General features: G+C 41.1%; 1 protein-coding gene across 1 annotated transcript in view; it reads right to left on the minus strand.

Annotated features, from left to right (window-relative positions):
• Positions 1–17,709, minus strand: part of LOC116891084 (cGMP-dependent protein kinase 1) — a 108,484-nt gene that overhangs the window by 4,223 nt on the left and 86,552 nt on the right. Inside the window, exons 5-8 of the mRNA XM_032891798.1 lie at positions 12,085–12,226; positions 10,699–10,862; positions 7,498–7,620; positions 7,350–7,412 (exon numbers count right to left, since the gene is read on the minus strand). Of these exons, the coding sequence (XP_032747689.1) occupies positions 7,350–7,412; positions 7,498–7,620; positions 10,699–10,862; positions 12,085–12,226 (492 nt within the window). The remainder of the gene's footprint in view (positions 1–7,349; positions 7,413–7,497; positions 7,621–10,698; positions 10,863–12,084; positions 12,227–17,709) is intronic.

Below are 17,709 nucleotides of genomic sequence, written 5' to 3' on the forward strand. Positions count from 1 at the left end.
CAGTGAAGTTCATAGAACACTGTAGACTTGTAGAAGGGAAGGCCATATGAAATAGGGCCCTTGAGTATGACTACTTGCTATTTTAACATTCCTATTTGCAACATCTCTCCAAAGAATCTTGTCCCTAGACAGGTGACCTTCACAGCAAGGGTCTTTGTTCTATCTTCATGTCCAAACTTGTATTTGCATATTATTCATGTGATGCCAAGTCAGTTTATGAGACTAGTGAATGCTGATGTAATTTACTGTCAGAGTAAATTAGCTGAAATGCCTCTTAATTCACAGTATAATGGGGATTTTAAGACAGAAAACTCCCAGCTCCAGTAGCCCCAACAGACAAAGCTTGGCCATTTGTCCCAATCATGCCAGTTGAAGAGACTGTAATGGCAAGGGTTAGAGAGAGGGGTTTGATCTATGTAGTTGTGTTATAGAATCAGATAGAGGGGCCTAGTGGTCCCTGGGTTCATCCTTTTCAATATCAACGTGAACTTAAGACTTAGGTAGAAAATAACAAGAAGAGAACAAAAGGAATGACTGGGTAGTCTTGGTAAAGATGTTATTCAGTTGATCACTCTCTCAGCCCTAATTTTACAAGATGTTTTGATGAGATCCCTGCTGCTAGAATGGAGAGTCTGGCTCACAGGGAGGAGTCCTCCTTCTCTTTAGTACAGGCTGCCTTCAAGGATAATGGCCTCCATCTTGGGAATGATGTTCCCAGACCACAAAGATTTAAAACAATGACTTGACTCTGTGCTTTCCTGAGTGATTACTGTGCTTTCCTGCAGACAGGTTACTCAAAGGAAAGAGGCAGACAGGCACAATGAAGGCAGAGAGAGATTTTTATCTTGCTTTTGGTTCCCTTTGCTGGCCGATTACAGAGATGGATAAGGTTTTTACAGCTGTTTCTAAGGGCCTATTATCTTAGGACTTAAAGCCCATAACAAGCTGCTGTTTATAAGAGAAAGCTAAAATATTCTGTCTGTGTTTTAGATATGTTTTGGGGTATTCATTGGAATACAGTTCTTCTATAAAGAAGGAAAGATATTCTAGATCCCTTGCACCAGCCCACCAATCAGCTTCCCTACCTACTTTGAGCCTCGAACTATGTGGAATCTAGGTCCTCTAGACCCATTCTACCTGTCCACCTTCCTATTGACATCCTGCCCAAATCGCCTGGCACCACAGAAAGGCCTTCCTGGAACACAAGGCAACTTGTTTTTCACCCATCCTGTTGGTCTATCTTTCAGTTTGCCTACCTGCCATTCAGCTTGGACCCAAGTGTGGAATCTGACAAGGAACTCTGCATCGTCTTCACAAAGCCTTCAACCTGCCTATCAGACTCTCTAACTACCGTGCAACCAATCTCACCACACGGATTCTGACCCAGGACTCCAAGTAGGTCCCTGGATCCGTTCTGATGCCCATGGGCCTATTAATTACTCCATTCACTATGTTGCTACCACAGAACATAGAATATGGCTTAGAACTCCAGGAAGTTCCCTCAGACACACTCTGTCCCTATGCTTATCAGACACTTTACCCACTGCTCTGCACAGACACAATGTGCAGTACAACTAGGAACTACAGGGAGATCCTACAGATGCATTCAGCCCATCTACCAGCCCGTGAGCAGTACTGTCCACCTATACTCTACCTCTCCACAAAGCATGTGGTATAACCCGAAACTCCAGGTATCCCCGGACCCATTCTTCCTCAGCTACTGCCCAACAGCCACCCGACATAACACACCACTTCCAAACCACACAGGATTTGATGAACACCTCCAGGGATGTTCCCCACACCAATTCAGCCTGCCCTTCCAGTAGCCAGGTACCCATTGTGGTCCTGCTCCATAAACATAGCATGGATTCTGACCTAGAACTTCAGTCAGGACCTCTAAGCCTGGCTACTATCCCGACTCTATATACCACCCCTCTGTTGCCCCTTCCCCACCTGGTACTACATCAAGACCAACATGGAGCTCCCAATAGGGATTATCCACACAGTCAGTCCGCTTGGCTATAAGCTATCTCACTTACAGTGTCTCCCAGCACAGGTCTGACCAGGAACATCAGGGCCCAAGATCTGTGCCCACTCAGCTATCAGCCACCCTACCTGCCACATCACCTGCCACTGGCTGGAGTATAATCCAGAGCTCTGGACAGGATCCCCAGACCCATTCCATCCGTTTTCCTGCCTATTAGTCACCCTGCCCAGTCCCTAAGTGGAAACTGATCTGGAATCCCAGGCAGGCCGCTAAGAACCCTTCCACCAATCTATCAGCTGAACGCTGATCTACCTACATCTGGCAGGGCACAATAGTCAGGTCTTCACAGAGCTTTTCTGCCTGGACTCCTGCCCACCAGCCTCTTTATCCACTGCACTAAGTGGAACACAACCTATACATCCATGTAGCTTCCTTTAGACCCATTCTTCCTGTGTGTCTGCCTATGATCACCTTTTCCACCACTCCGTCCCGATCATATGGAATCCAACTGGGAATTTGTAGTATGTCCCTCAAACCTGTTCCACACCCCAACCTGCCTACCAGCCACCCTACCCACTGTATCCAGTGTGACTTTATACTTCACTAGGTCCAAGAGGGCATCTTCCTACCACATGCATACTAGCTACCCTACCCGCACACTGTTACCACGCAGTATACAGTTGGACCTGAGCTCCAGGTAGGTCCCCCAAACCGACACTTCCCAACTACCTGCTTATTGTTCACACCCCCGACTCGTTACCCTTCTCCAGCACTGACGGGCAGAGAGATTCTCCCATGCCTCAGAGGTTCACGAGTTGTATTCTCATTTGCTGAGCTGGGGCCACTTCTGAAACCCCATCCACACACTGACACAGAGTGTCCCCAAGACAGAACGCCAAGAACCATTCAGCTGATCCATTGCATGGAAAGTTGGGGCAGCAATAAACTGACATCCAAATACCACTCAGTAAAGGTGAGATGACATAGCTGTACCTAAAACTGCTGACAGATGCCTAGGTCCAGCTGGAAACACACACACACACACACACACACACACACACACACACACACACACACTAAGACAATATCTCTACCAGAAATCATATCCCCATTGTGATGGTTGCTGGGGAAAGTAACTAATACAGAGGTTGCTAATTTCAAAACAGCAATTATAAATACATCTAAGGATCTCAGAGAGGATGTGAGCAAGTGCCTAAATGAGGAGCACGGAAACACAAACAGTTGAATGAAGCAATAAAAATTAAACAAGATATGAAAATGAAATTTAGAAAAGGGAGTCTCTGAAGAAAAGCCAAAATGATATAAAACTCAAATGAAATAGAAAATTAAAGAAGGTCACAGGAACATCTCAGCAATAGACTGGATCAAGTGAAAGAGATATTATCAGGTCTTAAAGACAAGATAGAGGAAGTAGATCTCTCAGTCAAAGAAACACACACACACACAGGAACAAAACAGGAAATCTGAGACGCTATAAAAAGACAAAAGATACAAATTATAGCAATAGATGTAGAAACCTAGGTCAAAGGCACAGAACAGATTTTCAATAAAATCATAGGAGAAGATCCCCAAATCTAAGGGGAGAGATGTTCAGTATTGCAGGTGATGCAAAGGGGCAAAGGGTAAGACCAGGAAAGAAACTCCCTACAAATCACATAGTCAGAGCAGCAGATGTTCGGATTAACAGGACAAAGAAAGTGTCAGGCAGAAAGAACATTCTTAGCAGCAGACCCATCAGAATACCACTTGCCTCTTCCAGGAAGACTTCCAAAGCCAGAGGGCCTGGAACGGTGGTCTACAAGTGCTAAGAGACCACAGACAGCAGCCTAAGCTAGTCCCACCTTCCCAAGGAAATTCTGGGCGTTCAGCTCCCATCATGGCTTCCTTTGAAGGGGGAAGTTGGCTGAAATTTCCTAGTAAGTGTCCCCACTCAGAAGCCTGCGGTCAACACTGAAGTGTCCTAGACTGGTAAAAATTCCAATATTCCTTTTAGTCCTGGTGTTTCATTCTTTGCCTTGAGGAGCAGTTTAGGATCACTTACTAAGCAGACTTGTGTGGTGTTTATAAGGATGACCCTAAGCCACAGCCCGGGGAATGACTAACGTAGAAAAGCCCTGTGTCTTCTATGCAGCAGAATAAGAAAGAGCACTATGACTCCTCACTTAGAAGCTGAGGGACAAGCCCAGATTACTGCTTACTTTAGCAGCGGGTCTCTACAGTGTGTGAACAGCTAAGACACTCACAACCTGTAGTAGCTGTGGCAATGCTGATGGATAAGCAAAAATCTCTCGGATAGACCTGTCCCAGAACCAAATGTAAGTCCATCCTAACATTTGTGTACAAAGCACAGAAGGCATAGGCCCCAGCCTGACAGAAAATGTCTGAGGGACTCAAGGCAACATACAACTCTGGTTTCACACCGATCAGCAGAAAATCATTCAGGGACTTCATGACTCATTCCCCTGGAAAGAAAAGCATGAACTGTTCTAGCTGTTTGTCTCTGGGGTTAAAGGATCATAAAGTCTGCAATTCAAATAGTCACAATGTCCTGTCTGCTGTGTCTTCATAATTATTCAGGAGGCAGAACTAAGCACCTTTTCCTAAGTCATTACCAAGGGTTGGCACATTCTGAGAATGAGGTCTTACTCAAATGCATCCCTGTCAGAAATATAAGTATCTCCCATGCGTGCTAACAATCTCAGGGAGAGAAAGCTCCGATGAACACAGACTGAGAGAACTCAGTCTGTGTTATATTGTATAATAAAACAGTCAACCATTGGACTGAGAATGGAGTCTCCAATGGAGGAGTTACAGAAGGGACCGAAGTAGTTAAGGGGGTTTGCAACCCCGTAGGAAGAACAACAGCTCCCAGGGTTAAACCACCAACCAAAGGGTACACATGGAGCAACCCATGGCTCCAGCTGCATATGTAGCAGAGGATGGCCTTGTCAGGCATCAGTGGGAGGAGAGGCCCTTCATCCTGTGAAGGCTCAATGCCCCAGTGTAGGGGAATGCCAGGATAGGGAGGTGGGAGGGAGTGGGTGGGAGGGTGGGGGAGCACCCTCATGGAGGTAGGGGTTTGGGGGGATGGGATAGGAGGTTTCCAGAGGGGAAACTGGGAAGGGGGTGATATTTGAAGTATAAAGAAAATATCCAATAAGAAAAAGCCACCCTGAGACCCTCCAATCTCAATGATAACACGGTACTTAAACATGTAAATTCTGAAAATCTTTAAAATTGTCTTCAAAGAATAAACAAATAAGGCATCTTAATATGTCAACTTCCTAAATGCAAAGAAAAGTCCCACCTACAGATTTACATGTTTGGCATTGTATCTTTATTTTTTTACACAATTAGCAAATATCGTCAGTGGTCACAACCTCAGTATGTTTCTGTTTTGTTTTAAATTTGTTCTACCACTGGATTCCTCCTTGGAATTGTTCTTTGTATGTTTTTGCCACATTCTCAATATACAACTACTGGTAGGTGTTTATGTCAGCCCAAAGGCTTTGAAAGTCAAGAGGTATCCATGAGGAATTGGGGGGTCGGGCAGAGGGCGGCTATGATCCATGATCATTGGTCATCATGTACGTATATGGAATTCTCAAAAGACTGAAGGTTTTTAAAAAGAAGATAAGGACGGCGACCCTCGGTTTTCTGAGAACCTGTGCTGTTTGTTGTTAGCGTGGAGTGCCTCTGTGTCTGGTAGCGCAGGCTTTGTGCTGTGTCCACTCTAGGTCAGATTCTGACAGGTTTTAGTCATTTGCTAGCACCGTGGTTATCACATATCTCACTCATAAAGAGGCACTGCTGTTCTGTTGCTGATATTAAACATAACCATCTATGTTATACTTTCTCATTTCTATCTTTTGATGTCCCAAGTCTCTCTCTATGATGTCTATTGTGCTATCTCTTATAAATTCATGGGATTATGTTCTTCGACATCATCCAAACGCATCCTTAGATGTCACAGTTTGAGGCTTTAGGTAGCTGGATTGTTTAATGTCTGCATCGCTGTTCAGCAGTAAAGAAATTTTAGAATATATATCTTTGAATGAACATTATGTGCCATCAAGACAAAGGGATCGAAGTCTCAGAGGGGGAAACTGACACAAGATAGAAAGAGAAAATTAAGAAGACATGAGAAATAATGTTTCACGCTGGAGTCTTGTCAGAGTCTCCTGCTGGTTCAGAGTCAAGAACCACATCCTAATTAACAGGAGACAAAGTTCCTTTCATACAGTTGTTAAAACTGCAAGTGATTGGCTTCGTTCCTCGATGTAAACCTACAGTTGTTTAATTCCTTGTAAACCTACAATTTAAGGACCTCAATAGAAAGCACGTGTGTAGTAAGAGATGTCTTCATCCTCATGGCGACCCTGGCTACTCAGATTTCTAATTTGTCAGATTTCTAGTCTAACCAAAGTATTTCTTTTGCAAAAAGAAGTTCCTTGGCAATCCTTGGAAGATACAAGCTGACAGCCACCCAAATTGAACAGGTGGCTACTGTTAAGGCACCCACACGTCTTGAGAAGGCCACGCCCATACTTGGGCACACCTTATTGTTTTTTAGTGCTCTCTTTGTATTCACCCCTATGCATATGATAGGAATCACTTTATCATTACTCTGGTTCAGCTTTGCCTGGCCTGAAATAGAGGCCTCTCCTCAGCAAAGTCAAGAATCCCATTTTCACTCGAGTAGGGACATCCTAAAGAAAAGATCCAGCTACTCTAAGTGGGATCTAGGGCTATGTCCCTCTCCCTCTCCCTCTCCCTCCTCCCCCTCCCTCCCCCCCCCCCTCTCCCCCTCCCCCTCTCTCCCTCTCCCTCTCCCTCTCTCTCTCTCCCTCCCTCTCCCTCTCCTCCTTCCCCACCTCTCTGTGTCTTCCTTTCTCTCTCTCTCTCTCTCTCTCTCTCTCTCTCTCTCTCTCTCTCTCTCTCTTTCTCTCTCATATATATAATACATATATTATCTTTCTACATAGCCTCTAATTAAAAAAAATAAATGTTTTTAGTGAGCAATTTTGTTTTTATTATGCAATTTTGTTTTTTATTATGCAACAAAGGACAAAATTTCAAAATTACCAATATATACTTTTTTCTTTTTGCCACAGGGGTAAAACGTATGACTACTAGTTAGTCTTAATTGAGAGAAACTAAGTCAGTGAATTGCTGGATATTAATGAGCGGACTTCCAAAATACATATAGAAAGGTTTTTAAAAAGCTAACATTCTCTCTGAATGTTCTATCCAATCGCTAAAAACTTCCACCTTGGGGAATTCGTCATGATTTCTGAATTCTGTAATCTAAAGTTATATTTTTTAAAAAAAGAGTACTTACTTGTGTTTTTGAATGTCTTTGACTCCGTTTTTCAAATTTCCTAACCTTTCTGATGGGTTGTCCCTAAAAAGAAGATAACCATCATGTGAAAAAAGTCGAATATTTCCACACTATGAGCCCTTAAAGACGATGCACTCCGAACACTTACCTGCATAGTTTTTTAATTAAATTAGCAGCATTTTTTGCAATCTTCTTTGGAAATTCTATCATGTCAATCCCCCGCAGTATGATGTTGTAGGTTTTCATAGGATCTGGGCCTGAGAAAGGTGGGCTGAAGGGAGGAAGATAGAAGAGGGGGCATTTTTAACTCTCTGAGTAAGAATTAAAGTGTCCTCACAGCCATATGCATGACAGAAGCTTTAACGCAAGGAACTGCATTAGCTATGCCAATGGAATAAGAGATAGAAACAGAGCACAGGCCACTGTCGAGCAGAGCCATGGGTAGGCGCAGCTTGTGCAGTCGTCCCTCCGTCCTTCCATTTTCCCTCGCTCCTCCGCTTGGTTATTGTGAATAATGCCTCTCGAATGTCCCTGCCTTTCCTCACTGCCTTACTGGGTGCATCTTGTGCGACCATCATGTACCTGACAAATTCTTTCTTCTGAAATTACTCTCTAAATGTAGAGTTTATAAATCTTATGAATTATTTTATTCTAGGCCCCCGTGTCCATATCCCTCACTTTTAGGGTGTGATAGTATTTCCATGGACTGTATGTCTTTCTATTTATATTATTATATAATTAATTAGTAATATGCAACTTTAATTGCCATTCAAATGCATAAATGCAATTCTGTTTAAATCTCTAGTGCTTGCCCTTCACATGGTGTCAGAATGGAATGTACTTTTTACTCTTCTAAGTCAGCTTGCCAATTTTAATCTTGCTTCAGAAATGGAGAATCACATCCTTAGTGTCTTCTGTGATTAATTTAGCACTTTCTAATTCGTGTTTCTTATCCTCATGTTTATTTTAGGCAATTAAATGATTTATTAGAAATGTCTTTAGTATATTTTAGAGAGGATGCATGCTTAGTCTTTGCTAAAATATTAATGGCATTATATATTATTTAATAGAAAATAAGTTATATAATGCTCCAAAATATTAATAATCAACATTTGATGAACACGAGTTCATGAAATTATTTGTACATATGAATACAGACAGAATTATATTGTATATGTTTTTTCTCTTTTCTTTTTATAGGGATGATAAATTCTTTTCATTGAAGCTGATAATCTTGACATGATAATAAACTTTCAAATGATATAATTAAAGAAAACACAAAACCCATTCTGTACAACAATCTTTGATTCAAAAGATCTATTTTAGGCAGCTTTATGTTTTCTGATTTGAAGAAGAATCTAGTCAAATTTATGGTGGATGTATGGTCAAGTTGCATCATCATCTAAAATACCCTCCATCAGGACGTCTGTCTGCCTTTTCTCTCGGACTGTTAATCAGTCTAAGTGTTCTATTAGGGGCTGTGCAGTGGTGATGCACACCTTTAATCCCAGCACTTGGGAGGCAGAAAAAAGTTGTTCTCTGTGAGTTTGAGTCCAGCCCAGTCTATAGAGTAAGTTCCAGGGCAATTAGAAATAAACACAGATAAGCCTTGTCTTGAAAAAACCAAACAAAAAGTTCTATTAAGAAAGTCGGAAATCCTTTTCATTAAGTATTAAATTAGAAATAGATTCTTCTCTCATACCATACATTACAAGCACAGTTTCTCCTCCCTCCACTTTACCTACATTCTCCTCTCTATCCCTCTCCTCAGATCCACTCTCCCTCTGTACCAGCCTCTCCATATGACATGGCTGTTAGCTTGCTGGTTTTGTGGGACTCCTAACAGCAGGAGCAGGTATATATACAACTTCTTCCCTCCTACTTGGTGGCCTTGTCCAGCCTTGATATGAGGGCTTTTGCCTTGTCTTATTGTATCTTATTTTGTCCTCTTTGGCTGTTGTCTCTTGAAGGCCTGCTCTTTTACGAGGAGCATATGACTGTCAAAATGCAGATATGTGTTCAACTTAACTTTGATTCAAGGAGGAGTAACACTGAAAGAGATGCTAAGCTTTGAACATTTCTTTAACAATAATATCCATTCCTAAAATATTGTCCTCAAAAACTGGAACTTTGAATTTTATAATCACATGCTTCCACTCTGAAAATATTTGCAATTATTATATTTGAATGAGGAAAAATAAATATACCAATAGCTAATCCAGCCCTTTCCTTCCTGCATGCTAATGTTTACGTTCTCTTCAGTAGCATTTAAATTACTTAGTCTAAAGTCTAATAAATTAAAGTAAAACACCACCAGTCCATTTGCCAGATTTTCACCGAGATTCTAATCAGATTCACACCGTTGTTCCCTTGGCCAATTAGTGTTCATGAGAAAGGCGCGTGCGAGCACATTATATGCATGATTCTACTTATGGTCACTGATTAGCTGTCTTTTAGCATTAAAGGTGCTGAAGAGAACGCGGCTCCTAACTGGCTCCCCAATCCTTACCCGGCCAACAACATCGTGCTTCTGTGGCTCTGATATCAATATAATTATTTCTTAACACTGAGGTTGGGAAATTAGCCTCAGACACATCACAGTGTTGTTACCCTGAACATCCTGCCAATGGTGATGTCTGACAGTGAGATTTTGGAATCATATCTCAGTTTTATTTAAAAATTATTTTTTTTGAAGAGAGTCATGCTTAAAAGGTCTTTTGGCTGTCTCTCTGCATCTACGTTCTATCTTCGTGCAGGGTTCTGACACAGACATATGCAGAAGCGTACTCCATGGGTCATGATGACCTCGTGTTACTCAATGTCTTACCGTAGACTATGGTGGTCCATTTTTTCTTTCATATTATTGCTTGGGAAACTTATAATGTGTCTTCTGGCCTGTGCCATTCCTACTCATTATAATACTATACAGATAATGAGCAAATGACTCACATTTCATTTAGATACAAAACGGGTAGCAGGTCCTGTTGCTTGTAAGGAAATCTGACCCTAAAACTTGTCATATAGTTATCACTTCTCATACTCTATTTTCAGCTAAATGACTAGTCTAATATCTCAAGGAAATTTAATCTCTATTACACACACACACACACACACACACACACACACACACACACTCACACACGAAGACAGTGATGGCAAGATTAGAGTTGGTTGCACTCTTGTGACTTACTTTGCTGCCTGCTTTCTGACTCTGTGATACCTGCATAAATAAGTTGAATTTCATGGTAGAGTGAGATGTTCTTTAAGATCATCTAATCAGAGTGCCGAAGGCAGGGGTACAGAGTGAGCTGAGCCTATCATCATCACAGTTCCCTGCAAATGTCCATACCTGCCAGTCAGAAGCTCATACATCAGAATTCCTAGTGACCAGTAGTCAGCAGAAATGTCATGGCCTTTGTTCAGGATGATCTCTGGGGCCACGTATTCTGGAGTCCCACAAAAAGTCCATGTTTTCTTTCCAAATCCTATTTTCTTTGCAAAGCCAAAGTCAACCTTAGGAAAAAAGAAAGCAAGACGCTTGAGGTACTTATGTTGTAGAGTAAATTGTATTTCACTGAGTACGACTGATGATACCAATATACGAAAATAATCCCTTACAGTCCTGTCTTCTAAAAGGAATTGTGTATGTTGCAGACACAGATGCCCTGTTCAAATTCAGTTCCACTGAGAAATCACTAAAAGAAAAGCCAATTTCTTAAACATTGCTAATTTTTCCCTACTTTTTTTCCCTTTGCCAATAGTGGCTGTAGCATAAAGGAAGAATTTCTCCTTTAAAGAGGCAAAGGTCTAGGTGGGTCATAAAAGTTTTCACAGACTGTACATGAGTCCTTTTGAATGCTATGTAGCTCATAGCTCTGGCATTGAGTATACAAGATGAAGGTTCACATTTGGAGGGGCTGAGTGACACAGGGAAGAGAGCACCATGCCCTCCTGGTAAACAAGCAGATAAAACACAATCTGTCTTCTTTTGGGGGAATGTTTTGAAGGAACTGCAAATACAGAAAGCCTTCCTTTTGTAAAGTGACTTGGTTTGGATACAAACAGTTACATGCCATTGATTTGGATGTATCTAAAATCCATGCATGAGTAACAAGTCCAAAAGTCCACCACTAGGAACAAGCACCAATGGATCCAGAGCTCTTAGAAGTTGAGCATTTTTAAATGGAAGAACCTTGCTTATACAGCAGCTCTTTAGAGCTCTTAGCCAATGGATAGCGCTGTTACTGTTATCATAACCTAGATAACATTTCTCATGAGGATTATTCTTAAATACTGAATACAAAATATTCATGGTCTCATATAGTACTAATTCCAATTGCATTTGAACAGCAGGAGATGCAGAATTATATATATATATATATATATATATATGTGTATATATATGTGTGTGTGTGTGTGTGTGTGTGTGTGTATAAATACATATACACATATGCATGCTTTCAGGTTTATGAATATATACCAACAAGGGCATTTTTTTCTAACACTTGTTGGAACACACGCTTTGTGGGGTTTTTATTAATTCAAACCTCGCCAATTTAGTTTTTCATAATACTTTCCATAATTTGAAATACATTTTAATTAAAAACTCCAATGCTAACACTGCTTTTAAGAATTTATAACACTGCAATGGAAAATAGATTTCTCTGTTAACACGAGAAATGAACACGAGAACTTTTAAACTTCAGGACACAACCCACGTGTGAAACACACTGACCAGTTTGGCATAACCTCGGTGATCTAGGATGAGATTTTCTGGCTTGAGGTCCCTGTAAATGATTCCTTTGGAATGCAGATAGGCAAACGCTTCTACCACACATGCTGTGTAAAATCTGGTTGTCGAGTCTTCAAATGAACCCCTGAAAGTGGAAAATAGAACAAGCACCGTATGACAAATTCATTCTCCAGGAATCCGTGTGTATAGGAGTTCATTATATTTCTGCACCAAAGTTGGCTCAGCGACCAGTGTCTAACAGGACCCACATCACGTGATTTCCATTCCATTAGGTTTTTAAAAGCATCTGAGAACCGTGGAAGAGCGCTTGCCTAGGAAGCCCAAGGCCCTGGGTTCGGCCCCCAGCTCCGAAAAAAAAAACCAAAAAAAAAAAAAAAAAAAAAAAGCATCTGAGAACCAAGCCAAGGAATTCTTTGCCATTATGAGTGGGACAGTTAAATCCAACTTCCTGGAAGGCTTGAGAAGGGATCAGCAGCATCCTCTCAACAACCCACTGCTCTATAAAAATGCAGAGCCCGAGCTGTGGGGAGGAGAAGGAGTCCTGTATTAGCACCTGTTTACTGACGGTTTGCTTTTCAAATGAGAGGTTATTTGATTAATTAATTAATTGTTCATTCTTTGTTACATGGAATCAAACCCAGTTCTTCACATATTCTAGGCAAGTCTTATATCATTTAGCTACATGTCTAGCCCAAAGGAGAAGTTATATTAAGCAGCAGTTATTCACCTTCCATAGCAAGCATGCAGACATATATGAACTTAAGTATATGAATTCGTTCATAGTCATTTTTAGCCCATTAATATCTGGATCTTTCTAAAGGGTGTAGGTATGATCCTTACGAATGTGTGATAATGAGAGAGGCCAGTTTTTGCAGAGAACCATGTCCTAGAGCTGTAACACTGCGCATGTTGTCTCATCTGCCAGGTTTGGTCTCTGAGTCTCCTGCATTAAGACAGACAGAATCTACCTTCTGTGCCATTGACTTTGCAACAGTAGGAAGAGACACGGCTAGGAGAAAAAGTCACTGGAAGAAACTGTTATATTCCAGCATTTAACAAGAATGCGTTTTCTCTCCACCTCCCATCTCTCTGTCTCATCTGTGTGTGTGTGTGTGTGTGTGTGTGTGTGCGCACACGTGCACGTGTGTAAACATGTAACTTTATTAGTTAAAATAATGATAAAAGCTTGCTCTAAGTTCATTCCTCGTCTCCAGAACAGAATCTTTGCATTTATTTATTCACTAGGCTTACGATAAGCGCCACTCTTCTACTTCTTCTCAAGCACTGAGGTTCGACTGAATGACTGCAGAATTTATGGCTGTTACCGTGAACTTTATCAGCTCTTGAAGCAGCTGCGATGAAACACAGCTACTACAACTTCAGGTAATGTCCAGGGAACAATGGGGCAGGAGCCTGCTCATAGGCAGGTCCCCGATGCCTGCTTGCATTTGGATGGCCCTTCTTTTTAAAAACTGGAGAGCGAATCCTAACAAACTCAGCAGATATGGCTGCATATTTACAAAATTCATCTGCAAATCCAAGGCTGGCACAGATGGCTTGCAGGACATTTGTATTTAGAAATAGTCCGTTCAGCTGTACAGACTCAGTTACCTTTTATATCCCTTGGGCAGTTACTAAAACAAGCAGATGAAGGAGGCCGGAGAGCCTATGATTGTATGACTGTAATCCAGTACCGGGGAGGCTGAGGCAAGAACCCAGCCTGGACTTTAGAGAGCCCTTATCTCAAACACAAATCGTATAAATAGAGTTCAAGGTTAGATTAAGCTCTAGGAATGGTGACGTCTACTCTAAGTGTCAGAACTTTAACTCTCATCATTGAGAAATCACAACAGTGAATTTCAAAGGAGGCAAGAAAGGGTCTCTGGAAAGGACCACACCCATAGCAGGGAGTGAATGGTGTTCCTTAGGCTGTAATTGCCCTCTAACAAGTAGATAACCTAGTCAGATAGAAAATCCCTGGAACTAGAACAGGATTAGAGCATTATCCTCAAGTCCTTTTCTCCTTTGCCCTTAAAAGTTTTAGCGTGTTTGTCTCCCAAGAATAGAACATTTCTTTGAAAACATATGCTTTACTTTAACGAAGTGAGCCTATTCACACACTTCTGTTGTATATGACTTCAGTTTCCCTGAACATGAAACATTCCAGAGTAAGGCTAATCAAAACAGTCCACGAATGGGGTTTTAGAGGGTTTCACACTGCATGGCTTGTCTGAATACAGAGAACAATTACTTCCTTTCTTCAGGGGTACCTATCCTGGTTCTGAGTCATTTTGGACTTTAGAAGGTTCTAGAAGGTTGGTTTCTAGTCCTTTCAACAATCTATATTGGGTATATAAGACACATAAATATATTTGTAACTTATTTTAAAGGGTTTAAGGGGATCTTAGTCTGAGAGATTAATGTGGTAAGCACATGCAAACAGTGTATCAGGAGCACGTTGATGTACCATTAAGTATTTGATCAAGGCCACTGAAAGCAGTCACAGAGCAGAGCATTAGAGTGGCTGAAAGTAAAACATTACAATTAGAACGGGTAATGGCGATGCCAATGTGGTCTAAATAGAAGTGAAAGCTTATTTTATCAGCTGTTCAGAGAGTTGCTCAAAGAAAGAAATCATTTATTCTTTGTAGCTCTTTGAAATAGAAAATTGCGCTTTGACAGCTCCATCACTCCAAGTCAAACTATGGGAACAGGCTCTCACGCATCTTTTGGGAGCTGTTGTTTTAGCTAAATGGCATGAAATGACAATTGGATAGAAGTAGAGTATATATATATATATATATATGAATTAAAATTTAATCATGGTATTTACTCAGGTTATCATAAACTGAATCCCAAGATGTTAGAATGTAACAACGACTAAGTGTCTCTTATCAGATAAGGCCAGGCATCATTAATTAGTGACAGCAATCATCAGTGAGCACATAAATCTGCAGGGTTACAATGTGCAGGGTTATGACCCATTATAAAATGGGGTGGCTAGACTATTGAGTAGACTGACCCATTTCTTTGGAAATAACCTTCAATCAGTGCCATCTCTTAGGTCACCAGATAAGAAATTAAATAATCACCCTCCACAAAAGAGTCAGGATCATAAACTCTAGCCAAAAAGGCATGGGATGAGAAATCTAGGGGGTGTGTGACTTGGAAATCATGATTTCTGAGACACTTAAGTTGTTCCGAACAAAATTCAGAAAGAAAATGAACAAACAAATAAAAAAAGGTAACGACATGTAGCTTCACTAGATTAAAATATACACCAAATACTCATATTGATATATATATGCTGTGTGCTATATCCTATTAACATGATAGTGCGCTTTTGTCATATTCTACCAGATACGTAAATACTAATAAATATTTACTATATTAGCTAATTATATTTTTAAGTCTCAGGGGTTATGAATGTTTTTGGTGATAGAAGAAAAATGAATAAAATATAATTTGCACTTATCTTATCCCAAAGAACAAAACAGAACTTTTGGAAGAAAAAAATATCATGGACTACTAGATGATAAATTATAATAGCTACTAAAGAATAAACCTGGGAAATATGAGGCATAAACAATACTCCAATGTGTAGCTTGGTTCTGTTTAATAGGCCTCAAATCCTGCCTGCACATAGCATCAACTTAATTCCCCTCTCATCCTCTCTGTTTCTGTCCATATGTGTTTGTGTGCACACACACATGTAGTGTATGTATATGGCACATGTACATGTGTGTGCCTCGGTGCATACACACCTATGTGCACACAGAAGTTGTACGTTCTGCTCTGTCACTCTACTCTATTTTCTGAGATGGGGTCTTCCTGAAGTTTGACTGAGGCAGGTGACCAGGAAGCCCAGGTGACCCTGTTATTCCTGCTTTACCCAAGCTCTGGGGTTCCAGACACATAGGACCATGCCTAGCTTTTTATGGGGGTCCTGGAGGTTTCACCTTGGGTCCTTATTCTTGCTCCTAAACATGGAATTGTTTCCTCAGTGTTTTATTCTCATTAGCAGCAGCAGCAGCAGCAGCAGCAACAGCAGCAGCAGCAACAACAGCAGCAGCAGCAACAACAGCAGCAGCAGCAGCAACAACAACAACAACAGCAGCAGCAGTAGCAACAACAACAACAACAGCACTGCTTTGTCTTCCTTTTCTGTGCTGAGGAAAACAACTGGAGAGGCAAGAGACGGGCACCACAGCCAACAGCTAAAGGAAGAGAAGCCCAAATTGGTCTCAGGGACTTCTTCCTGTGACAAAGTTCTAAAGCTCCTGTCAATAAAGAATAATGTCACGCGAACCTGCTTTCTGATAGTCTCGTAGCACATCCTGTATACTAGCAGTGTAGGGCTTTCCTTACCTCTGCTTCCTTGGACCCAAGAGGACAAGTGAACAAACTGACCAAGTTCTTTTCTGTTTGTTTGCTCATTATTTTTTTTCATCATAAGATTTGAAATCAGGAATCTTTATATGCTATGCAAGTGCCCCTCCACCGAGCTATATCCAAAGCTACTTTTTATTGCTTTAATATTTGAGACAAGGTCTCATTCAGATTGTCTAGAGTGACCTTGAACTTTGGAATTCTCCCCTCGGCCTCCTGAGTTGTTGGATTGAGCTAACAGACTTGGCTTCCAGCATTTTAATTGAGAAGGTGAAATAAATATATGAAGAGTAAAAGGGTAAGATTTATATAAGATTATATATGTGCACAGAAGAAAGAGGGTGAGCGAGGGAAATGGGTCCAAATCTATACATTTATAATAGCTCTCCATTTAATGGTTCCGTAGTTTTAATGTGGGGCTTCACAGTTTTGGAATATATCAGAGAACTAAGCAGACTTTGTTTTTCTTCATAAAGCCCAGTCATGCATATCAAGTTCCCTAGGGGTTCGTAAAAACCATGTTCTTGGAACTCAAGGATGATACAGGGGAGGGAAAAGGGAGGATCAGAACGCAACCCGTGCAGATAGGGGACTGAACCCGCGCTGCTATTGTCTGTCCATCCAATCCTCCCAAGGGAACTGAATTTTTCACAGCCACCCTTTGTTATTCTGCTGAGTCAGAGTTTAGCTTTCTCAGAAACCCAGTCTGTCACATGAGACCAGCCAAACTGTAATCTCAAGTAGCGTGAGAAAAAAACCATGAGGTGCTATTTCCTTAAAAAGTCAACTGAATAGTGAGTGGGCAAATCTCCCACTCAGGCTGAGTTCTAGTGCTGTTGTTATGATTATTGTTCTAATAAGGGAACTTAATACCAATTTCACAGAGCTCTGAGAGCATAGCTGATCCCTCTTCTGTACAGCTTATTAGACCTTCCTGTTTAATTCTACCTACAAATATCCTGCTTGAATGAACAGAAAACAGAGAAAGGTTTTTATACACAGAAACAAATTGAAAATGTGGAACAGCATGAAGAATGTTAGGTGCTAATTCACCGATCAAAACATCAATTTTTTTGTAACAGTCAGCAAGTTCTGAGAAGTAGGACCATATCTATCTTATTTATCAGAGTATATGCAGGGCTGCTGTCACCATGCCTGTCACAAAATCATGCCTCAATATTAACTAACAACAACAGAGGCATTTGCAGTGATATGGTA

The sequence above is a fragment of the Rattus rattus genome, chromosome 2, assembly GCF_011064425.1.
Source record: "Rattus rattus isolate New Zealand chromosome 2, Rrattus_CSIRO_v1, whole genome shotgun sequence".
Classification (NCBI taxonomy): domain Eukaryota; kingdom Metazoa; phylum Chordata; class Mammalia; order Rodentia; family Muridae; genus Rattus; species Rattus rattus.